This window comes from Bos grunniens, chromosome 19, assembly GCF_055505025.1.
Source record: "Bos grunniens cultivar Pamir isolate PY7600 chromosome 19, Bosgru_T2T1.0, whole genome shotgun sequence".
In the NCBI taxonomy this organism is placed as follows: Eukaryota; Metazoa; Chordata; class Mammalia; order Artiodactyla; family Bovidae; genus Bos; species Bos grunniens.
This window is the reverse complement of record NC_141183.1, coordinates 38932306-38958089: the sequence shown is the minus strand read 5'-3', so window position 1 is coordinate 38958089 and position 25784 is coordinate 38932306. Positions and strand designations below refer to the sequence as shown.

General features: G+C 47.9%; 1 protein-coding gene across 1 annotated transcript in view; it reads right to left on the bottom strand.

Moving 5' to 3' along the window:
- Positions 1-15812, bottom strand: part of ITGAE (integrin subunit alpha E) — a 60814-nt gene extending 45002 nt beyond the window's left edge. Inside the window, exon 1 of the mRNA XM_086359624.1 lies at positions 15359-15812. Coding sequence (XP_086215750.1) covers positions 15359-15392 — 34 coding nt within the window. The 5' untranslated portion in view covers positions 15393-15812. The remainder of the gene's footprint in view (positions 1-15358) is intronic.
- Between the last annotated feature and the right edge of the window lie 9972 nt (positions 15813-25784).

The window sequence follows — 25784 nt, the reverse complement described above, 5'->3', positions numbered from 1 at the left end:
CTGCCTACTTTCTGCTTTGTGCTCTCACCTACACCTCTGACTTTACGGGGGGCTGTCCCCCACTACCTCTCTTTGAAAAAATTAACTTACAGCTCCAGTTAATAAAGTTCCTGGGTGTGATAGTGTTTCAACCTACAAATTCCTTTGGAAGTCCTCTAGCCTGCCTGAATAGGTTTTTCTGGCCACATGTGATTGCTCAGAGCCTCCCAACTGTGAGAGGCATGAGATGTTCTAAACTGTCTAAATACAGAGTCCTTTGAGCAGTTAAAAGATTGATTAGAAATTGTATTGGTGAAGGGTTTTTCACTTGTTGGGCCAATGTTTGCTGCTAAGTCTCCATATCCCTTACCTACTGTGTCCCTGGCAGTGTATTGATTAATATAATTGGTGTAAGTAGTAGCTTTAATGTTTGTAACCTTGGACCCTTGAGTTAATTCTTTTTCTTGTTATAGCCCACCACACCTTTGCCCTGTAGGAATGCAACTTTATCTAATGCTTTTGGAGGGTGGCGCCTGACTAATCACCTTTAGAGAAAAATAAGTTTTCTGAAGAAAGGGTCTTAAAATGTTAACAGGCCTCTGGGCCAGAAGATGATGCAAATCACCTAAGCTTTTGCATATGATAAGTTTGCAGGAAGAAAGCCTGGCTTACTGCATGACTCTACCCCTTCCCCCATTTTCCTCTATGCATAACTTAAGGTATAAAAACTACTTTGGAAAATAAAGTGCGGGCCTTGTTCACCGAAACTTGGTCTCCCCATGTCGTTCTTTCTCTCACCTTCTGGCTGAATTATTCAGCCTCTTTTCTCCACTAAATTTTCTCACTGAGCTATATCACTCTATATCTTTAATTAACATTTAAATAAGCTGTTGTTTCCTGACCGCTGAAGTCGGCTCCCCTTCGAAACCCCTGACTCCACCGGGGCTGGACCTCGGCAGTATATGTATTGTAAAATCTGTACATTGTCAAGTTGTTAGGGGAAGCACACTGACTGAAACCGCCTACCCTGGCCAGGCACCATAGTAACCATTGGCATGAGTTGTTTTATGACAGGAGACCCTGGTAAGGAATACGGAACTAATAAGCCACCACCAACCACAAGAGTCCAGGAAAGGTCAAAAGGAGACATCGCGTGTCCGTCCACTTCCCACAACCCCTCTCGCCAGCATCCATCTTGGCCGAGCGGTGCGTGCGCCACCAGGAAAGACGCTGGATTAGAATGATTGGCCAAAGACCACCCGGAAACTAATCCCATCACCATAAAATCCGAGACTGCGAGCCACGCGGCAGAGCAGTTCTCCTGGGTTCCCGTACCCTACTGCTCTCCACCCGGGTGCCCTTTCCCAGTAAAATGTCTTGCTTTGTCAGCACGTGTCTCCTCAGACAATTCTTTTCCACGTGTTAGACGAGAGCCGGCTCCTGGGGCCCTGAAAGGGGGCCTCCCCCTTCCTACAACAAAGTCAGTCATATGTGGTTGTCCACTGCACAAGGTTTTCAACTTTTCTCTATGTGTGGAAATTCTTCACTAAAAATGTGGGGGCGAAACTCGGGGAGGCAGAATTGATATGGATAGATTGCTCCCCAAACAGGCTGTGCCAATTTGTACTCCAACAACAAAATGGAAGGCCTATTTCCCACAGCATTGCTTGAGCTGACTGTGCAGACCTCTTCATCCTTGTTTTAAAAGAGTATCTCATCATTTGCTTCCAAAACTACTTTTTAATTAGGAGTCAAGTCAAGCCTCTTATTATAAGCTGTTTTCTGTCTATTCATGTACATTACCCATCTTAAAGAGGTCTTTATTGTTTTCTTTTTCATTCTTTTGGCCATACAACATGGCATGTGGGATCTTTAGTTCCCTGACCAGGGATTAAATCCTCACCCCCCTCACAGTAGAAGTTCGGCGTCCTAACCACTGGACCACCAGGGAAGTTTTCTTATTTAATATACAAGAGCTTTTTTTCCCAAAAGAAATTGTCAACGTGTCACTTAGGTATTTGTTCGACTTCCTTATAGTTTTTCCCAAACCTACATTTATTATGTAGTCAAATTATTTTTCCTGTGTCACACTTTCCCACCAGAGATTATTTTTTTAATTCACTCTTATTTTCTCCAGTATGTTACTTGTTTCATTTTTTTATGCTTGCATCTTTGATTCATCTAGACTTTTTTCTTTTGGCTGTACCATGAAGCTTGTGGGGTCTTAGTTCCCTGACCAAGGTTCAAACCCATGTCCCTTGTAGTCCTAACCCCTGGACTGCCATGAAAGTCCCTAGATTTTATTTTTGCATATACCCAGCTTTCGTTTTTCTTCCCCCCAAATGAAATTGTCCCAGCATTCCTTCTCAAATAGCTTATATTATTCCCATAGGTTTGAAACACCACTTTATCATTCTCAGAATTCTCACATGCAATTTGGTGTCCCCAGGGACTCAGTTCTGCCCCACTGACCTCACTTTCTCCTGCTTGAACACATTCATTAGTCTCCTGCCTTTCTCTTTTCAGATTTGTCCCTCCAGGTACATCCTTTCCATACCAGTAGTCAGAAAGAATTTTCAAAAGCATGGTTTGACCGTGCTGTGCCACTGCTTAAAATTACAATATATGTTTGCATGGGAAAAAAAGGCAAAGTGAAGCTCAGTCTATAGACTTACCTGTTCAAATACCCCTCAATTAACAACTTTTTGTCACAATGGCTCTTGACAAGCTATGCCACTTCCTGAGTTTCGCTCAATTTTTTTTGTTTTTGCTTTGGCCACACCCCACAGCTTGCAGGATCTTAGTTTTCAACCAGCGATTGAATGAAGGACCACGGCAGCTAAAGCACCAAGTCCTAACCACTGGACTGCTGGGGCGCGCCCAGCCATGCCACTTAAAAAAAGGACATTCCTTTTTTCTGTGTTGATACAATGGTTTTTTTCACCCCTGAATACACCAAATAAACATGCTATAAGGAAGTGTATTCTGACATTACATTTTCAGGCAAAAACATATGCACCAATTTACTTACATGAGAGTTTCTTAGCCCAACAATATCATAGGAAACAAATCTGCATTGCTTGCCATATTTGAAAGTGTGAAAGTGAAAGTGAAGTTGCTCAGTTGTGTCTGACTCTTTTCGACCCCATGGACCATAACCTACCAGGCTCCTCTGTCCATGGGATTTTCCAGGCAAGAGGACTGGAGTGGGTTGCCATTTCCTTCTCCAGGGGATCTTCCCCACCCAGCGATTGAACCTGGGTCTCCCACATTGCAGGCAGACGCTTTACCATCTGAGCCACCAGGGAAGCCCCAAGTTCAGGTAAACCTCATATACTTTGTTTTGCATATGTATGCCCATCGAGGAGGCTGAAGAGATACTGTCTTCTATGATTCTACAGGCTACTGAGTGCACAAGCTGTTTCCATGTGTCTTGAAGTGATTTTAAGGTTTAGTATTTATTTTGGCCTCAAAATATTTCTCTGTGACTTTATTTTTAAAGGGAGTTTGAATGTAAGATAGCCATAGGTCCCCCAAAAGTTAAAAAACAGTAAAGAAGTGGTACAGAAAGGAAAATGTACTTTTTTAGTAACGACCCCCTCACACCCATCCTCCACCACCCACCCCTGAGTCTTCCTTTCCTCCTCTAATGAGGACAGCAAGCCTTCATTACAATAAGTTGTATCTGTAAATTGTAATTTTATATTCAAACGATTGGGTTTTTAATATATACTTGTTTTGTTTGTAAATTTATAAAATTTTCCATCATTAAAAGTTATTTAGATATTGGGGTGGCTGGAATGCATCACAATTTTTCATTTGAAAAACTGATGGAAGTTTTTTTTTTCCCCCCAATTAATGGCTTTTCACTTGGCAGTAGAGATTTTAGGAACAAAGTAAAATCCTTAAGCAACAGACAGGTATAAACTATTCTTTTAACTAAAGAAGAGAAGGAAATACAAAACTTACGACTATGTGGTTCTTCACTCCTAAGGAAGATATAACCACTTTAAATATGTATGTCTCCAATAACATTACTTCAAACTATACAAAGCAAAAATTGATTGAACTAAAAGATTTAACAAGTCTTTCATATTAGGTAGACCAAAAAAAAGCAAAAAACCAAATCCAGTAAGTATTTAGAAGATCTGAACAACACAATTAACAAACTTGATATAATCAACTAACAGAATATTATAGCCAACAATGGCAAAGTAAACATTTTTTTCCAGTACACATGAAATATCAAAATTGACCATAAGTGTGCCGGGTCATAAAATAAACCTCAGTACGTTTCAACGGATTGACATAATCCAGAGTATGTTCTCTGACTATAGTAGAATTAAACTAGAAATCAATAACAAAAAGAAAGCAAGAAAAATCTGAACTTCTTGGAAAATAAGCAATGTACTTCTAAATAATGTAAGGTCAAAAATGGAGACCTTACTAAATGAGAATTAAGATAGGACAAATCAAAACTTGTGTGATACAGTTAAAGAAGTGCTTAGAGGAAACATACAGCATTATATGCATATGTTTAAAAAAAAAGAAAGAAAAACTGAAAACTAGTTATCTAATATTCCATCTCAAAAAGCTAAATGGAAACCAAATCAAACTCAGAGAGAATACAGGAAGGAATAAAGATATGAGCATATCGATGAAATAGAAAACTAACCTACATAGAGAAAATCAAAGCTTGGTTTTTAGAAAGAGTAATAAAACTGATAAACCTCTAGCAACACTGATTAAGGAAGAAAAAAAAAGAGAGAGAACATAGAAATTACCAATATGAATGAAAAAACTACATCAGAACACATCCTAAGACATTCATGAAATAAGAGGATAGTATATACAACTTAGGGCTTCCCAGGTGGCTGTGATGGTAAAGAACCCACCCGCCACTGCAGAAGACATAAAAGAGATGCAGGTTCGACCCCTGGGTCAGGAAGACCCCCTGGAGGAGGGCATGGCAACACACTCCAGTGTTTGCCTGGAGAATCCCATGGACAGAGGAAACTGATGGGCTACAGTTCATAGCCCAAATAAAGGCAGCCAAATAAACAAATAAAATGAAATTGATTAGTTAAAAAAAAAAAATCCTAGCAAGTTATTGTGGGGAGGGGGGAGATGTTAGCAAGCCATTTAAAAAATTTATGTGAAAATGCAAAGGGCAATATAATTATGACTGATTCGAGTTCTAGGGCAGAAACCAACACAACACTACAAAGCAATTTTCCTCCAATTAAGAAATAAATTAATTTTTTAAACAAGAAAGACAGAGCTGACATTAAAAAGAAGAAGAGAGAAAGAAACACAATGGGCAAGAATAGTCAGGTACTCCTGAAGAATAAGAATAAAATTTTTGGATTTATCATTTATCAATATTATAAACTTACAGTTATTAAAACAGAATTATATTGGCATTAGGATAGACAAATAGATCAATGAAACAGAGAGCCCAAAAACATATAGTCACTTGATTTAGGACAAGGGTGACAGTAAGGAACAGTGGTGAAAGAATGATCTTTTAAATACATTGGATTGGGTCACTTGGATATCAACATTGAAAAAAATTATAGGCACAAAAAATCAATTCCTGATGAACTGAAGATTTAAATGTGGGTTTAGATGGACCATATATCTAACTATGAAAAATGAAATAAGAAAGCTTTTAAGAGAAAACTAAGGACCCTAGGGTAGACAGATACTTTTTAAACAGATCACAAAAAAACACTAGCTATAAAGAAAAGCATTGATAAGCTGAACTTCATTAGACTTAAGAACTGTTTATCAGAAGACATCACTAAAAGACGAGAGAGGCAAGCCACAGAGAGGAGATGTTTGCAATACAAGCATCTGACCACAAATGGGTATGAAAAAGACATGTAAGCTAACAGAAAGAAGGACGTTTCACAAAAGAGACTATCCAACGTCCAGTAATCATGAGAAGTCATCATTAGACTTCACAGAAGGGCAAACTGAGATTGTGTGATGCTGAAACAGCGCAAGACCTTATGGGTCCTTGCCCCCCACCCTGGCACCTCTGCCTGCCTTTTGTCTGTGGAAAACTTTAGTCAAATAGTTTTATCCGAGAAGTGAGAAAGGCAGAATCAAAGGGAAACTGTCAAAGGAGACTAAATAATAATAACGTAGTCATTAAGCATAGTCAAGGACCTTTAATTCTTTCTCAAGGGCTATAGGTAATACTCTGAGCCATGTCCTGGGAGCTGTCTTCTAGCTACACCAGGCAGACAAGTTAACTACATGATGACCAGACTGTACCCAGGACAATTCCTGCCACAATTCCAAGAACTGGCCACAAAGAAATGGGAACAAACAGACTCTGGAACTGAAGATTAACTGTACCTAAAACAATCAAGATGACACTGGTCAGACCACTGATGACCAATTTGAAGATGACTATCAGAGCTGACTGCGGTTTCTGCATGTAGCCACCCCCACCACCCCATCCTTCTGTCTATAAAAGCTCCTGCCCCACTGGTTGCCGGGGATGGGGGGGGATTGGACTTTGGACAGACATCCACCTCCCCTCAAGCTCCAGCTGCTGGCTTCTGAAATAAAGCAAACTTTCCTTTCCACCTACTTGGCCTGTTTACTGGCTTTTGAGCAGTGAGCAGCCAGACCTCACACATACTCTTTCGGTAAAAATACCACTCCATAACCACCAGAATGGCTAAACCGAAAAAGATAATACCAAGTGTTAACAATAACGTAGAGCCACTAGAATAGTCATATACTGCTGGTGGGGGTGTAAATTTGTATAACCCCTTTAGAAAATCGTTTGGCTATTATCAACTACAGCTGAATATATGCATAACTCATGACTAAGCGATTCTAGCCTTAGGCATAAATCCAATAGAAATATGTTCATAAATTCATGAAAAGACATGTACAAGAATGTTCACAGCCTCACTATTCATAATAACCCCAAACTGGAACAACCCACATATCCACCAACAAGCTGCAGTATATTCACCAATGGAATACCCTACAGCAACAAAAATAATTGACGACAAGGTGGGTAGATCTATAAACACAAGGTCAGATGAAAAACGCTGGGGACGAAACAGAACATGTATAATTTCATTTAAGTGAAGTTCAAAACAGGCAAAGTAATCCATGATATTAGAAGTCAGGAGGATGGTTACCCTTGGGGGTAAAGTAATGACTGGAGGGTCCATAGGAGGTGTTTATGGATGTCAGTAATGTTCTGTTTCTTGAAATGGGTATCAGCATGTGGATTTGATTTAATTTGAAAATTCACTGCTCTGACTTTGTTCATTTTTGTGTGTGACTTCAAAAAACAGCCTACCTTAAAAAATAGTAATCGCAGGGGTGGGAAGGAATAAATTAGGAGTTTGAGATTAATACACTGCTATACTCCAGTATTCCTGCTTGGCAGATCCCATTAACAGAAGAGCCTGGCGGGCTACAGTCCATAGGGTTGCAAAGAGTCGGACACGAATGAAGCACACATACATAAAATAGATAAACAACAAGGATTTATTGTATAGCACAGGGAACTATATATATATTCAGTATATTGTGATAGCCTATAAAGAAAAAGAATGTGTATGTGTAATGTCTTATGGAAAAACCTGAAAGAATTTTTTGGCCAACCCAATATAATGGAATCCTTTTGCTGTACACCTGAAATTAACTCAAAATTGTAAATCAACTATAGTTCAATTTAAAAAACAATAATAATTGCAAGTGTCTGAAACACATTTAATATATAAAAATTCCAGGGATTCTTAATGATACTTAAAAGACTTGTTGTTGTTGTTGTTCGGTCGCCAAGTTGTGTCCAAGAGGAAGCAAAAACAAAAGAAATCAAAACACTGCATTGTTCACCATTGGCAGTGTAATGAGGGCATTGTCCCCTAACTCTGAAAATCGACTATTAAAGGGAAAGTATTCAACAATCTTCTTGCCTTTCCTGTATGCACTACATTTCAGGGTCACCAAACAGTCTTAGTTGGTGAGAAAAAGTTCTTTAAGGAAGAATCATTACTAACAAATGGGGAAGGAATAATAGAATCATAAAAACAGAATTTTGCAGAACATCCCTGGCAATCCAATGGATTTGGATTTAAGTCTTAATTTGGAGTTAAGACTCCAAGTTTTCAGTGCAGGGGGCATACATTCAATCCCTGGTTGGGGAACTACGATTCCACATGTAATGCAGTCAAAAACAAAAAAAGCATACAATTTTGCAAGTCCTAATGAAATACAAAGAGTTGACTTATTGGAAAAGACTCTGATTCTGGGAGGGATTGGGGGCAAGAGGAGAAGGGGATGACAGAGGATGAGATGGCTGGATGGCATCACTGACTTGATGGATGTGAGTCTGGGTAAACTCCGGGAGTTGGTGATGCACAGGGAGGCCTTGCGTGCTGCGATGCATGGGGTCGCAAAGAGTCGGACACGACTGAGCGACTGATCAGATCTGATCTGATCTGAATGAAATACAACAGTTAATTCAGGCCACAATCATCAATGGAAGAAACTACTTGGATGAAAGCTTGATAGAGCGCTTCACAATTAGACTGACACCCCCAGCCCACTAGTTCATCTTAGCGCCCCTAAGAGTGGGTCCCCCAGGCATGTGTGCCTCCTAGTGTGACTCCCCAGGAAGAATACTGGGGCCCAAGACTCTGCATTTCTAACAGCTCCCATGTGGTGTCCAGGCTGCCAGTCATCAGACCACACCAAGAAGCAAGTCTTTAAAATACCTCAGCAGAGGAAACCGAAAAAAGGAGCAAGGGAAATGCAGGAAAAATGGCAAAATCCTCCTGATTTTTTTGACTAGGAGTCCCTAACTTGCGGGATCTAATGCCTGATGATCTGAGGTGGAGCTGATGCAATAATAATAGAAGTAAAGTGCACAAGAAATTCAGTGTGCTTGAATCATCCTGAAAACATCCCCTCACCCCAACTGTCCAGAAGAGTTGTCTTCCACAAAACCAGCCCCTGGTGCCAAAAAGGTTGGGGATGGCTGGTATAAAGTGTGCTCGTCAAAAAAAGTTAAACCTGCCTTTACTGAAGGCATTAGCCCTAACTGCCAGGTTTCAGGAAATACAGGGGGTTGAAGGACAAATCACTCTGAGAGGAAGCAAACACGCAAATCTTTCATGAAGATTTATTTGTTCTGCAGGACAAGCGTCGGAGCTCTGCAGTCAAGCAAAGATTTGAAAAGGACACACAGACGCCCAAATGAGCGAGGGGGCCCCTCTAGACTAAGAAAGGCATAGCAACCGCACGTGATGTCTGGGCCTTGTTAGGCTCTTGATCTGAACTCATCAACTGTTAAAAATAGACATGTGGAGACCGTCAGGAAGATTCGAATACAAGCTGAGTATTAGCAAAAGGAGGAGGAGGTGGCAGAGGATGAGAGGGTTAGACGGCATCACTGACTTAATGGACATGAATTTGAACAAACTCCAGGAGATAGTGAAAGGCAGGGGAGTCTGGCGTGCTGCGGTTCATGGGGTTGCAAAGAATCAGACACAGCTTAGCAAATGAGCAACAACATTAGACATTAACAAAGAATTACTGTTCATTTTGTTAGGTGATGAGAACATTGCGACTGTAAGAGGATATCCCCTTACTTTAAAAATTTGTATTGAAGCATTTGAGGGTAAAATGACTGACGGTGGGGATTTTCCTTCAAATAAAGCTTCCAAAGCATGAAAGTGCAAACAGATCACCCAAGGATCTTCTTCTAAATTGTAGGTTCTGATTCAGGACGTGAGGGAGTGGGGCTGAGATCCTAGTCCGACAGGCTGGTAAGTGATGCCAGGCTGCATCTGGTCCTCAGACCAAGCTGTGAGCATCAAGACTTTAACATACTTTGGTAAAGCAAACAAAAAATGACAGCTGAAATCAATGCAGCAGGTGTGACAAGATCTTGATAGCTGTGTCATCTGGGTGATGGGCATATTGGGATTGGGTTTACTAATGTCCTTTTCTTTTGGCCACACCACTCAGCATGTAGGATCTTAGTTCCCCAACCAGGGACTGAACCCATGCCCCATGGAGTGAAAGGGCAGAGGCTTAACCCTTGGACCACCAGGGAAGTCCCCTCGTTTTCTTTATTTCTGTACACACTTGAAACTTTGTTAAAAACCAATCTTCCAAAGGCTGAAGGCGCAGGCTCCCTCTGAGGGGCAGTGTCTGCTTTCACCTTTCAATTCTCATTCCTGTTCCCTGAGCCCGACACAAAATCTGTACTTTATTGCTTTCCCTTTATACCCCTGCCTTGCCCAGAATGATGGGTGGTGACTCATAAAAATATATCATGCGCTAAAATAAAACTTATAAGGATGGGGCAGGTAAAAAAAAAAAGTGAAGTGAGAACTACCCACTTCTTATAAGGAGTGAGTGGAAGGCCTTCTTTCCCCTTTTTTACCATCTGTGTGACTCACAGACATGAATTGAAACCCCCGTGAGAAGTGTAGTCTTCCTTCCCGGACATCCATGATATCTCCCTGCCCAGCCCAGTATCCCCTCTGCCTGCTCTGTTCTCCAGCTGCCTGATACCCCACTTCCTGAACACACTGCATATCTCCCACCACAGGGCCTGTGCACGGCGGCTCCCTCTGCCCCGTGTGCCTTCCTCATCACTCTCCCAGCTCTGCCCCATCCTTTGGGGCCCTGTTCAGGCACTCCCTGCCCCAGGAGCCAACTAGATTCTTGACCAGATTGCCCTTCTGATCTCTGAGCCCCCTCAGCATCCTGGGCTGTCTCTGTCTGGCTCTGACTAAATCCTGTCTGGGTCAGAGTGATCTACGATGAAGTTTGTTTCCCCCAGACAGTAATCTGATCTGTCATCCATGACACCCTCAACCACAAAGTCCCACTTGACATAGTGCCAGGCCCAGATTAGAAACATCAGATAGAGCCAGAGATTTCTGATCTCTACCCCGGCACCCCCATCTTTCGCTTTGTTCAACTGAGGGGTCTTGGCTCAAAATCTCTGAGGGGTGGGAAAGGGGAGGAGACAAGCATAGAGACACTCACGACCACCTTCCTGGACCACCTGCTCTCTTCCAGGCACCATACACAGGTGCTGGGGCTCAGAGAGGTCAGGGGATTGCTTTGTGGCCCATCTGCCCACTGAAATTGGTGTCTGGGGCCCAGGTCTGCCTCATTCTAAGGTCTTCAGTAAAAGCCGGAGGCCCTGGGGACAAGGGTGTTGGTGTAAATTGAGACCAGGCTCCCTGTTGTGCCAGCAGATGAGAACTGGGGCAGAGCTCTGGGTGAGCGAGCTGGTAATTAGGTCAGTGAGAATATGTGTATGTGTGTGTGTGTGTAGATGTGTCAGCTGGTCTGCTGAGAACATGTGCATGTGTGTAGGCTGTGTGTGTGTGTGTGTAGGTGTGTCAATGGGTCTGCTGACCTGAGAACACGCGCACGTGTGTGTGTGCATGTATAGATTGGTCAACACACATGCACACGTGTGTAAGCTGTGTGTGTGTGTGCTAATGTGTCACAGGGTCCGCTGAGCTGAGAACACAAGTGTGTGTGTGTGTGTGTGTGTGTGTGTGTAGGTGTGTCAACGGGTCCACTGAGCTCTCTCAGAAGGCCACCCGGTGCCTGGGGTCCACCAGACGTGAGTCACCTTGCTGGAGCAGACTCTACACCCAATCGCTGCCACAGTCCCTTTACCCAGACTGTGCATCCATCAGGGACCCCCCCACCCTTCCCACTTCCCCCCTAGACAGAGAAATGAGCATGAGCCCCGGAAGGAGACAGTGCTTGCTTTGCCACGGAGTCCCTGAAGGACCTGCGGTCACCTCACTGCCGTCTTCTCAGCTATGATGTGGAACCGTGCGCACCAGCGGGGCGATGCCCTGCGTAGGGCCCGACATACCGAAGGCTCCGTAGGTGGGTGCTAATGTCAGTGTTATAACCACAGAGGGCCCGCCATGCTCTCTGACGTCTGCCCTCCGGGTGAAGCCCCCCTCTAGTGCTGTCAGAGATGAGAGCCCGGCTGAACCAGAGTCTGTCACCACACCACCCACAGGGCTGCCTTCCCAAGCTGCCTCAGCCACACGGGCCTGCTGAGTCAGACCCCACTCCATCCTGTCAGCCCCACGGCCCCCCACCAGCCCCCCTCTCCCCCATCACACTGGGCTGTTTAAATACACATTCTTACAGTACTGTTCCCAGCTTAGCAAACTGAACCTGGGGGGCATGGTTTCCCCAAATTAAGCAAGAAGCCCGGCCATAGAACTAGGACTAGACTCAGCCATCCTGACGCCCAGCCGAGAGCACCCAGAAAGGTCTGCAGGCTGCCTGTCCCATGGGGCAGCTCACCCTGCGCTCACCCACCTGGGCCTTTAAGTTGAGCCTCATCATCTCAGCCCCAAGCCTCATGCCTGCCCTCCGACTCCCTTCACAGGCTACCTGATGGCCACGGCCAGCAGGTCTGGGGGAGACTGGGCTAGGTTCCACGCAAAGTGTTTGCGGTTTCCTCCTACATCTTCCCCGTGTCTCCTCCTCCCCACATCCTCCTGCCCCAAGTCTCGGCAACTGCCTCTTCACGAGCCTCTGCCTCCCTTTCCTCCAGGACACTGCCTTCTACACAACAGGCAAGTCTCATGGTCACGTTTGGGCTCGGGGCCTACTGGCTTTCCCCCTGCCGTCAGAGTGCAGCCGGAGCTCCCTTAGCCTAGCATTCTGGATCCCCCACACTCTCCACCACCTCCCTGACCACCCGCATGGCCCCTGTTTACACTCCCCAAAACCCAGACTCCCGGAGGAGGTCAGAGGTGTCTGGCTCCCAAGTGGCTTGCCCCCACACCTGGCCTGCCCGTGCACACTGCATGTGTCTTACCTCTCAGCCTGGGGGACACTTTCCCCACCCCCATGTGTTGCCTGAAGGTGTCCTTAGCGGGCCCTCCAGCTGGGGACAGAGGGTCCTGGTGTGCATGTGGCCTGCTTCCCCCTAGGGCCCAGGGTGTCCTGGCTGTGGGGGGCAGTCAACATCAGAGCATCTGATCCCCACTGAGATCTCACCCTGTGTCTCCTTAAACATGATCCTCACACTGGGGTCTCTGTCCATACTGCTTCTCCTGCATAGAAGCTTCCCACCCCTATCACTGTCTGCACTTGCTAAGGACCTCCCCCATCCTACGGGCCACCTTGGACACTACAGTCCTCCGCCCTCAGTGGCTGAGGTTTTCCATCACAGACTTGCCTTTCCATCTGGGGTGTGCCCTGGGCAGAGCCTGGTCTGACACCTCCCCGATTCCCCCAGCAGGACTCAGAGGGGTCCCCAGGCTCCAGCCTGAAGTTGATACAACAGCTAAGCCAACCCTGGACTTCTGGTTCCTGGACCACTGTAAGGTTCTATAGACCATAGTATAGTTCCCTTCTTCACCCGAGCTATGTAGATGCAATCTCTAAGAGCCTGGGAGGAGAAGTGAATGGCTGTGGTCACCGAATGAGTCAGGGTGAAGACTGACATGGGAGTAGCAGGCTGCAGGGAACAGCTGCAGGGCTTCCCCACGGTGAGAAGGGTAGGAGGTCAGACCAGGAACAGTCTGGATTCTCTCCAGCCTAGCGAGGTGCAGCCAGGATGCAGGGCCTGGGCTCACAGTCTGAGGGGTTCCTGCGCCCTCCCTTGGCCTCTCCTTGTCACTTTCTCAGACGCTCTCCAGCTCTTAAGATTCAGCACCAGTCTCGCCTCCTCCAGGAAGCTCTTCATGATTAGTCCACCCCTAAGTCTCAGGACCTCACTCTTAGGGCAGAATTGTCACGGCTCCATTTCTCCCACGCACACTGGTGCTGCTGGGGCCCTGCTCTCGTCCCTGGCCCACAGCATAGCCAAGCTGCGGGCTCATGGATCTCATTGCGGCTCTGCTCCATCTTGCTCTCCACTGTCCATCCACCTGGGGGGTGCCTTGGCCTCAGAAGGGGTTTTGTAAAGCTCATGTGACTTGACATTGCCGAAAAAGGTGCTGGGGTGATAACTGATCCTTCCAGAGGCCACAGGAGAAAGAGACGAGCAGGAGCCCAGAGTGACACCAGGGTCAGTGTCCCAGGCCGTGGGGTGTTTTGGAGCTTCTAGAGCCGGGAGGCAGGCAGAGGCTTGGGCTCAAGCCTCGTTTCCACCAGCACTTGCTTGTAACTATGGCCAGTCACTACCCCTGTCTGGGCCTCAGTCACCTCTTCCATACTGGAAGGAGTGGACCAGGGTCTCGTCTAAACATCGTCTATGGACACGTTTGGTGATGCAAGATCAAAAAAGCATGAGACCTTCTCCACACACCACATGTAACTGAAAATAAAGGGAAGTCTAAACTGTAAAATAAGGAAAAGGAAGTTCAACAAGGTTTTGATCTTTCCATGATAACTATTTTGATTTTTTTTTTAATAATCAAATATTAAACAGAGTGCAGAGTACAGAAATGTGCGCTTTGCTGGGGCGCATTTGGCCGGCCTCTTGGGCGGCCTGGCCTGTGGTAGCGCTATTAGTGATTCTGAGCACCCCCCAGCCTGGCCTCAGCTCAGCCACTGTCGGGCCTCACTCAGCGGCCTGCATCAATCCTTAGGGGAAACAGGCTCCTAGGAGCTTTGAAACTACATCTGCCTGATACCCGGTCTTACTCTTCCATCCAGCTTCTGACCAGCACAGGAGTCCTGTCAGATCACTAAGCAGGACCACCTGGCCTCAGGCTTGCAGGGCTCACTGACCACGCTCTCTCTCCTCCCTGGGGCCTGGTGGTTGGGTGTGGGCTCCTGGCTTGGCTTGCCTCCAGGGGCTTCCATGGGCATTTTAAAGGCCAGAAAGGGACCCCCTAGGCAGTGTGGAGAGGAAGCGCCCCCTCCCCCACACAGGTTCTCATAGGGCCTTAACGTCAGGAACAGGAAGCTGGCCCCCCTTGCATTCGTCCTCCACCACACAGCCCACCATCTCTCATCATCTCTCATCAGCGGTCACCTGTTCACAGGGTCCTTACCCCCTCCTCAGCTAAACCCTTCCTGTGTAAGAGAAGGGGGCTCTGCTGGGCAGGTGGGCTTGCACACTCTGAGGAGAAGCGCGGCATAGACCTGAGGGGCTGCCTGACATGGACGCCTGGTTGGGGGAAGGGGACGCATGGGGAGGGGAGGTGGCAGGAGGAACAGGAGGCAGAGCCCCGGAGTCCAAAGGAGTCCAAAGTCAGAGGGAGCCTCAGGGGCCCTTCCCAGCCCCAGGGGGGGTCTGACCCACCAAGCAAGAGCATCCCCCCGGGGGGAGGCCCCACCTCTTCTCTAACCTCGGGCTCTGAGCCCCACCAGACGCACAAACGGACAGGCCGAGCTGAGGGCACAGCAGCCCCTTGGGGGGCAAGGGGTGAGGCCGACTTACTGGTCACGCAGAGCAGAGAGTGAAAGAGCCACATCCTGGCGGGAGCGCAGGCAACGGCCGAGGGAGGCTTCGAGGGCTCAGCTTCCCTCCTGGGCTCATGGGCTCGGGCGGGCAGGAGGCGGGGACAAAGGCGCACCCACAGGCCAGGACCACAGACAGACAGGCTGCGTGGCTTCCTCAGTAGAGGAGACCTGGGTCCTGGAAGCCCAGAGACATCTGGCAGCCCTGCTCCATCTCCACCACTTTTGTGGAACTGGGAGCTGAGGTCTGGCCTGGGAACAGGGCCGGATGATGTCAGGAGCAGGTATTTGAGGGACAGGAGCAGTATGAATCCAGCGATGTGTTGTTTATCATCCTCGTGGACGAGTCCCAGCCCCCTTGCCCTGCTCCATCACCCACCACCCACCTCTGCCCCGGAGCCTGGCCCAGGGTCCCTCCCACAGGAAGCACCCCCCACAGCTAGAAACCGCCTCCACACTCAAGGCCCTGAGACTGCGGAGGGCCGGGTGAAGGGAAAGACCCTGGCAATGACTGAATCACTGCCTCAGTTCAGCTTTGGCTGCGTTCTCTTCATTCTTTTTTTAACTTAAAAAATTTTTATTTATTTTTTGTGCTAGGTCTTCTCTGGTTGCAGCGAGCGGGGGCTACTCTCCAGTTTCAGCGCACGAAGTTCTCATTGCCGTGGCCTCTCCTATTACGGAACACGGGCTCTAGGGCATGCCAGCTTCAGTAGGTGTGGCACAGGGGCTCAGTGTCTGCAACTCTCCAGCTCTAGAGCACAGGCTCAGCAGTTGTGGTGCATGGGTTTCGTTGCCCTGTGGCACTGTGGGATCTTCCTGGACCAGGGATTGAACCCATGCCCCTTGCATTGGCAGGGGGATTCTTAATCCACAGCTGCTGCTGCTGCTGCTAAGTCGCTTCAGTCGTGTCCAACTCCATTGGACCCCATAGATGGCAGCCCACCAGGCTCCCCCGTTCCTGGGATTCTCCAGGCAAGATCACTGGAGTGGGTTGCCATTTCCTTCTCCAGTGCATGAAAGTGAAAAGTGGAAGTGAAGTTGCTCAGTCGTGTCCAACTCTTAGCGACCCCATGGACTGCAGCCTACCAGGCTCCTCCGTCCATGGGATTTTCCAGGCAAGAGTACTGGAGTGGGGTGCCATTGCCTTCTCCAATTCACAGCTGCATTCTCTTTATATCCTGACTACAGTACCAGGGTGTAGAACTAACCTAACAGAGATCTGGGCTACCAGAACAGAAGTGAAATTCCATGCATCTTTTAGCACATCTCTGACTCAGCCCAGAAGCCCAGAGAACTGCACTGCCAACAGCCCTCAGTCGCATGTAAGTGCCAACTTCACGATCTGTCAGATTTTCCATGTGTGCCCACGTCTGTCGCAGAAGTCTCTCCCGCACCTTTGCTTCCCAGACGGTTGGCCGTGCAGAGCAGCGCTGTCCCACGGAGCCCAGCAATCAGTGTCTAGACCTACACAGTCCAACTGTGGTTACTGTGTCCTTTAAATGTCCCCAGTCACTGAAGAACTGAATTTTCCATTTTATTTAATTTTGTTTACAATCAAAATCTCTCTTTCACCTGGATGCGTGCATCTCCAGGGAGAGCACTTTGCAGTGTTAATATAAGGGTTAAAACACAGCAGATGGGATGCCCTGGTGGTCCAAAGGCTAAGACTCCATGCTCTTAATGCAGGGGGCCCGGGTTTGATCCCTGGTCAGGGAACTAGATTCCATATGCCACAGTGAAGATCCTGCATGCTGCAACTAAGACCTGGCACAAATACATACATACATATTAAAAAAGGAAACTTTAAAAAAAAAACCTACAGCAGAGGACGGTGTTGACTCGATGACTAGATGAAGATCAATTTTATCTTGTTTCTCATGATGAAAGCCTGCTTGGCTGAAGTTCTGTAATGACTGAGGTCACGTTGCAGTCTTATGTTGCTTGCTTTGGTCTGAGAAAATGCCTCCACCTAGCAGGACAGTTCCCGGATGTTATATGGTTGTTGAGATTACGATTCACCATTTTCCACACTATATATACCACCCAACGGAGACGTTAAATGGCTGAGAAAGCAAAGCTCCGGGTCTGATGAGTCATCTGCCTGGTCACAAGGAAGATTGTCCCAAGGTGGCTTAACCCTGTTGTGGGCCGAGGTCCTGGGTGTCTTCCCACACTCAGGGCTCGGCGCCTCTCTCCCTCCCTGTCCCTAGCTGCCGGGGCGCCTGGCAGAGCAAGGAGGGGCTCCTCTCCCACCACTGGCCCAGAGAGGGAGAGAGCAGCCCCAGGCCACAGAGCAGAGCAGAATTAGGGACAGGCTGGAACCCAGGACTGTGCCCACTGGAGGCGTCCAAGAAAAGCAGGCCTTTGGTTGAGAGTGTGAACTTGGATAATGAAACAGGTGTGGAGCCATTTTCTGCATCTTTGGAGACTTCCAGAATGCTGACTTGGCCTGCATCCTTCTGAGATGCGTTTTCCAAGCTTCTGGGTGCTGCATGGCAGACCACTAGTCACGAGCATGGACAGGCCCTTCCAGTCCTTCTGACAGTAACTGCCCACAAACCCAGACTTCAGGTCCCAAGGCAGAGTCAGGCTATATCATGCTCCCAACTCACAGAGCCTAGTGCAAGGCATTCAGGAACGACCTCCGTATCTTCAAAGAATGTGAAAATGGCTTCTGAAGTACATTTTATTTTAAACAAATGTTAAGGGACCAACTTGAGGGACATTCTATAATATAACTGGACTGAACTGTTCAAAAACGACCATATCATAAAAGGCCAAGAAAGACAAGGGAATTGTTCCAGGCTACAGGAGACTAAAGAGAGGATATCAAGTGCAGTGTGTGATCCTGGACTGACTCCCAGGATCAGAAGAAAATTGCTTTAAAAAAACATTATTGGGACAGTTGACAAAACTGAAACATGAACGACAGGTTAGATATTACTATTGTTAGATGTGTGTGTTAGTCTCTCAGTCATGTCTAACTCTTTGCGACCCCATGGACTGTATCCCTCCAGGCTCCTCTGTTCATGGGATTCTCCAGGCAAGAATGCTGGAGTGGGTTGCCATTCCCTTCTCCAGGGGATCTTCCCGGCTCAGGGATTGAACCTGGGTCTCTGGCATTGCAGGCAGATTCTTTACTGTGTCTGAGCCACCAGGGAATAAAATTAAGCAATTTCTGAATCTGATAACACTGCTGTGGTCATATGAAGGAAAGTCCTTGTTCTTACAAAGTTTAAAGTGAACGTTTAGTCGCTCAGTCGTGTCCAACTCTTTGCGACCCCATGGGTTGTAGCCTACCAGGCTCTTCCATCCACGGGATTTTCCAGGCAAGAGTACTGGAGTGGGTTGCCATTTTCTTCTCCAGAGGATCTTCCCAACCCAGGGATCGAACCCGGGCCTCCCACATTGTAGGCAGACACTTTACCATCTGAGCCACCAGGGAAATCATTATTCTTAGAAAATGTACACTCAAATATTTAGAGGGTAAAGTTACATATGTATGCAAGTGACTCTCAAATAGTTTATGGTTGGGGGGATAAGGGTTAAGGGGGGAAAGAGCGGAGGAAGAAAAGAGCTTTCTACCCTCAAAACTATTCTGTGATTGTTAAATGATACCACAGTAAGAAGTTTAAAGTTAGAGCATAGAGGACACGTGTTTAGCACGGGGTAGGACTGATGCTCTGTCTGGAGAGCGAGTGAAAAGCATGGACGGGTGGGGGGCTGTTCCCACAGTCCTGTCCCACCGCCCCCAGACGCAGCAAGTGTTTCTAATTACTTGCCTCTGAGTCCTAGGATGCTAGGAAGAGGACATCTGGAAGGGTGAGGATGTTACTGAGACCAGAGGCAGGACTGCAGCAAAGGACAGAGTTGGCAAAGGGGCACCGGGAAGACTGAAAAGCAGTCGTAATCACTTCCACTGACTGAGCATCCAGAGTGGGCACAGGCTCGGTGCCAGGGGCCTTCCACACAAGCCCCCGTCTGACCCTCACAGCCACCCTGCTCGGTTATCCTGATATCACAGATCAGGATGCTGGCTCAGTGATAGGTTAAGTAATTTGTTCCAGATAAGTGGTGCTAGTGGTAAAGAATCCACCTGCCAACACAAGAGGGGAAAGAGATGCAGGTTTGATCCCTGGGTTGGGAAGATCCCCTGCAATAGGAAATGGCAACCTGCTCCAGTATTCTTGCCTAGGAGATCCCATGGACAGAGGAGCCTGGGGGGCTACAGTCCATGGGGTCACAAGGAGTTGGACACAACTGAGTGACTGAACACACACACACACACACACTCTCTCACATGCTAATAAGTGGCCAAGCTGGGATTCAAACAAAACTGTTTTCCTCCAAATCCAGGACTCTGAACGACTACAAACCCTACTGCCTCCAGACCCATGGGTCTAAACTCCTCCCAGTCTGTGAGCCTTTAAAAAGCAGGGACTTCATTCCACACAGACACCGGGATCCTTGCATTCCTGGATGCCATGGACAGAACTGGGTCATCCCTCCCACATTTATATGTTGAAGCCACAATCCCCAAGGTCACTGCATTTAGAGACAGAGCCTTTAGTAGGGCCCTAGTCCAATAGGCTTGGAGGTCTTAGAAGAGAAGAGATGTCTCTCTCTCCAAGTTCATGCGCCAAGGAGAGGACACGTGAGCCCACAGAGAGATGCTGTCTGCCAGCCAGGAAGAGAGGCTTTGTGAGAACTCAACTGCTGGCACCCTGATCTCGGGACTTCTACTTCCAAAATTTGAGATAATAAATTTGTTATTTAAGCCACCCAGTCCATGGTATTTTGTTCCAGCAGCCTAAGCTGACTAACACATGCGCTACTCCTAAAAATTCTCCCATGTTAAAACATCCGTGTGTGTGCGTCTGCTGGTGAAAGGGAGCTGAGTGGGGAAGGGAACAAGGGCGAGGATCCCCTTGTCCTTCCATAACTGGGGCTGGGCAGGCGGGGGCGGGGCTGGGTGGTGCTGTTGCACTGGGTCATGGAACCAAGGATCCAAGGGCTTAGGCATCTTGTTGTTGCTCAGTCACTCAGTCGTGTCCGACTCTGTGACCTCATGGACTGCAGCATGAGGTCTTCCCTGTCCTTCACCATCTCCCGGAGCTTGCTCAAACTCACGTCCATTGAGTCAGTGATGACATCCAACCATCTCATCCTCATCACCCCCTTCTCCTCCTGCCTTCAATCTTTCCCAGCATCAGGGTCTTTTCCAGTTAGGTGGTTTTTCACATCAGATGGCCAAAGTATCCTAGCTTCAGCTTCAGCATCAGTCCTTCCAATATTCAGGACTGATTTCCTTTAGGATTGACTGGTTTGATCTCCTTGAAGTCTGAGTGATTCCTGAACATCACAGTTCAAAAGTATCAGTGCTTCGGCACTCAGCTTTCTTTATGGTCCAACTCTCACATCCGTACATGACTACTGGAAAAACCATAGCTTTGACTAGACGGAACTTTGTCGGCCAAGTAATGTCTACTGCTTGTCCCCAACTCCTTCCTCTCCAACTTCCACTCCAGATGCTCCTTGGGAAAGCCCAGCAAAGATCCTAGAACTCACATTAGCACTAGAAGTAAACCTGGAGACATTCCCGCCAAGCCTGTTATCTGATAGGGACATGGAGGTCCTGAGAAGTAAAGGGACTTGCTTGGTCTTTTCCAGTTTGTAGATGAGATGAATGAGCCCCCAGGGCCCCAGGCCCAGCCTCAGCTGCCAGCCTATTTGACGGTCCTCAGAATTCTGACATTCTACCTGAGCAAAAAGGGCTGGCTGCCTCCTGAAGCACATGGGTCCTCTGAGGAACCCTCGCCAATAAAGAGAGGTGATGCATTAAACACGAGAGCCCCAGGAAGGGATGGGAAGGCCGTGTCAGCTCTCCTGTCAATGGCATCTGCTCTCTAGCTCTGACCAACGCTGGTTGGGGGCGGGGGTGACAGACAGTCTGAGGTAACACAGAACATCAACTACTGAAGACTCTGTCCTCCAGGAAGGGCCTTTGGAATCGCTCTAACAAAACCAGCTAAGAGCCCAGGGGCTGAGTGCTTACTGTGGTGTGTTAAAGACCACCTACACCCTAGCTGTGTTTGGAGCAGAGCAAAAAAGCCCACTGCAATGCCTCACAACTACTTGAAATAAGCTTTTGAGTGAGCATTTCCCTAACTGCTCCCAAGAACATCAAAGCTCTGTGAAACATTCATAGAATTTCATTTTCTTAAAAAGCTACAGTACTTAAGACTTATTTTATAAACATGTAAGAAAAGTTCTACATTATTGCTTGTCAGATTACACAACAATAGTCTGCCTTGAAGCCAGTATGCTGTTCTCAAGATCAAAGACATTCTGTCCTTTCAGTTCTTAAAAAGAAGAAAAAGTGGGTTGACTTCTATTTACTTCTTGTTATGTTAGATTTAAAAGCAAAGACTTATACATCAACTAATTTGGGCAGCAATCAATCTGTGAAGCTGTCATTTTCTGCTAACCTTCATCTAAACTGCGAGTTCGCATCGCACTGTAACTCTTCACACCGCCCAGCCAGACAGCAGAGGCTACCCTAGGCAAAAGGGCCGCAGGCAGGAATGAGTCTGTTCCTCTGTGTCCTCCTTGGGCCATCGTCGCTTCCTCACGCCTTGGATCGGATGCTAAGAAGTGGCCTCTTTTGAGGCCTCTCTTCCACATGCCAGCTTCCCTTCCTGCTGTCCTTGGTACAGATGAATGCTTTCTAAAAAATATTCTAGACTATCTACATGACTCTTCAGCGAATTCTTTATATCAGGGAAGCTTCAGCTCATATATAGCCAGATCATTAAGATTTGAATTTTATGGAGACCTCCTTAATGAGATGCTTACAAGAGTGCAATTTATGCACTTATGGATAACCTTCCTCTTTTTTGAAACCAGTAGTCTGGACTTGGGCGAGCTCCAGGAGATGGTGAGGGACAGGGAGGCCTGGCATGCTGCAGCTCACGGGCTCACAAAGAGTCAGACACGACTGGGCAATTGAAAAACAACAAGTCTTGGCTAGAAGCAGACCAGCCTGCAGACAAAAACGCCAGAGCTTGGTTGGGTTTCCACAATTTATTCATTTTCCCAAACACTTTAGGCATCACTCTGGAGTGGCCTGGTAGGAGGAACAGAGATCAGAACACGAAGACGCCTGCTCATCAGAGGCTGCTAGCAGGGGAAACAAAGCATCACGTGTTGCGTGTGCAAGACAGAACCATGAGGACTGGCCTGTAAGGCAGTGCCTGGCCTTCAGAGAACGGAGCTGTCCCTTGTAAAGCAGGGGATTTACACAGTCAGCCTTGTGTCGGGGGGACCTGCCAGGTGCCAGGCACGGTACCCGGATGGGGGACCCCCATGAACAAGCCGGACATGGCCCTGCTCTCATGGAGCTCACAGTCTAGCACACAGACAAACAGTAAGAGGAAACTGTGATGCAGTGTACAGGTGTGCTGGTTTGGGGCGGGGAGGGTGCAGAAATCTGGTATTCCATGCGTATTTCACTTCAGCAAACACAATGGTATTTGTTTGAAAAAGCTAGGGAGGGGGAAAAAATGGGGAAAGCAATTTTAAGTTATTTGGGTCACAGAGGATGAGATGGTTGGATAGCATCACCAATTCAATGGACATGAACTTTGGCAAACTCCAGGAGACGGTGAGGGACAGGGAGGCCTAGTGTGCTGCAGTCCATGGGGTCACAGAGAGTCAGACATGACTTGGTGACTGAACAACACCTGTCCCTCCATCCCCTGAGCAGCCAGGCAGGAGGGCCTGAGGCGAGCTCAAGCCCCTGCTACTCCTGTGGCCTGTCTCGGGTCCCCGGGCCTCTTCAAAAGTGAGCAGCTCGCCTGAGTGTGAGTCTAACACCTGCTGTTTGCACAACAGAGCCTGAATTGCAGATCCATGACTTCTCCTGGGGCTCACCCAAAGAAAGCTGTGACCTGCTCCCACAGGGGCAGGCAGCAGCGGCACCTGGCCTCGCGATAAGGGTCTTCAGCAAGGCACCTTCCTCAGGGTTTCGGAGAGGAATTTTTATCACGCTCCATCTGTATCCCAGGCATGACTTTATACCCTGACCCTGGAACTTAACGAGACTCCTTCGTGGCAGCGTTATGGGACACGTAACCCAGTTCTGGAAGTTACGGGTAGCTTCCCGGAGAAGTCTCCATCCTTGAGGGTGAAGGAGAGGAGAAGGCAAAGTCCGACAGAGTCGGACACAATTTAGCGACTGAACAATCACAAAGGCGATGCAAATTACATCCCAGCTGCAGGGTTCAGAAAGGAGAAAGGCAGGGAGAGGAAGCGGGAAAGAGGCTGCCGCAGGGGTGGAGTGGGAGAGGACAGAGGCTGAACTGAGGGGAGGCACTCACGGGGTCAGACTGGAGACACCAGGGGAGGAGAGATTCCATCCGGCGGCGGACTCCACAAGCTGTCCTGGGTAGCTGGTACCTCTCCCAAGATGGAGAATGGAAAAGAGGAATGAGGTATCTGCCATTATCATCAAGCAGCAAAAATGTATCTCAAATCCCACACTGTGTCAAGACTAAAATGAATAGAGAGAAGTTTGTAGCCCTGCTGCCCTCATACACGAGGAACGCCCTGAGCTGCTGGCCAGGGACAGCCCCGACTGCCCATCCTCGCTCCCCAGCTCCCAAGGAGGGCCTGGGCATCCAGAACATGTATCAGATGCCACACCATCTGAGTGCTAGAGTGTGGGCTCGATGGTGAGAGGCTAAGGCCCATAACCGTGGGAAATACATCTTTAAAATGTAAAGCTCTTACAGCTTCCTGGGTAGCTCAGCTGGTAAAGAATCCGCCTGCAGTGCAAGAGACCCCGGTTCAATTCCTGGGTCGGGAAGTTCCCCTGGAAGGATAGGCTACCCACTCCAGTATTCTTGAGCTTCTCTGGTGGCTCAGATGTAACGAGTGCTCCCACAATGAGACCTGGGTTCAATCCCTGGGTTGGGAAGATCCCCTAGAGGAAGGCATGACAACCGACCTTCAGTATTCTTGCCTTGACAATCCCCATGGACAGAGGAGCCTGGTGGGTTACAGTCCACAGGGTCACAAAGAGCTGGACACGACTGAGCGCCTGAGCACAAAAGTAATTTTCCGGGCTCTGCTTGTTTGTGAGAACTGCAAGGCTGCTGAAGTGGGCGCTCTTGGTTAGGTCAGTCTCCACTAGAGACTACCCGGCTTCCTGAAAGTCTGCCTTGATCTCTAGCAGACTAGTGAGGGCAGTAAGGCCCTGGGACAAATGGGCCTGAACTGCTGGTGGGAGGGGGTCCAGACTGGGAAACACAAGAAGTGTAAGAAGGGGCATCTTCTGAACAAACATTGCAGAGAGCACGTCAGAGGGGACGCTGGCCCCAGGGACACCTCACGAGAGGACCCAGAGGGTGGAATGGGATGGGGTTAAGTCCCATCCACAAACTCATGCATACCTTCAGTCGTCTCCTTGACCTTCCCCCGGCCTGCCACAGACACTGGTGCTGGCCAGCCCGCAGCGGCCACAGCTCTGGGGACAGTGAAACACCACTGAGACACAGTGAAGCCAGCAGCTCTGGAACCAGCCTGTTCACTGGCTAGAAGGGGAAACTGAGGCCTGGGCCCATGAAGCAGAGCCAGTAGTTGGCGTCTCTGACCACAGCCCCTGCACTTCTCATGTGACTAACCGCCCCCCGCCCCAAACCCTCCCTCCCTCTTCAAGAACCTGGCTCTCAGCTCCGTGCTTCAGAGGCAAAGAGCTGAGAAACCTCAGCGACCTTCGGTCTCAACTGGCAGAGAAACCGGAACCAGCTCTTTCCAGGAATCTTACCAGGAAGCTGAAACATCATGGTTATACATTCTCATCTTTCTACAGGGAGGGAAAACAGCAGGTTAACCAACAAAATATGGACAACACCGTTTTTCTGTAACTCTTGAGTCTCCCGGCTCTTTCTTTACTAAACCACAGCATTAATTCCGCCTTCAATCACACCATGGTGCCATCAACCATGAGTGTGACTCACTGGCTCAGCAGCGAGCAAAGATCTCTAGAGTCCCGAGCCACACTGGGTGCTGAACATTCCACGCAGGTGAGGGGGCTGTGACATCACACAAGGAGCAAGGGCTTTATTCTAACTCCTAAGCTCTACTGAATTGAATTTAAAACACAATTTTTAAGCCTGCAGAGGAATACAAACACTAAATACTTCAAAATAAAAATCAAGACAGGAAGACCAAAGAACCTAAGGCCTTTTCATGCTTAAAATAATCTGAAAGGAGACTAGAAATAAACAAACTAAAATTTCTGTGACTATTATCTTATTTGCCAGTTTTGAAGATGTCCTCAGGGGCCAGAACTTGGGAGACAGAAAGGATAAACAGCAGTGCATCACTTCTGAAGTGATCACACA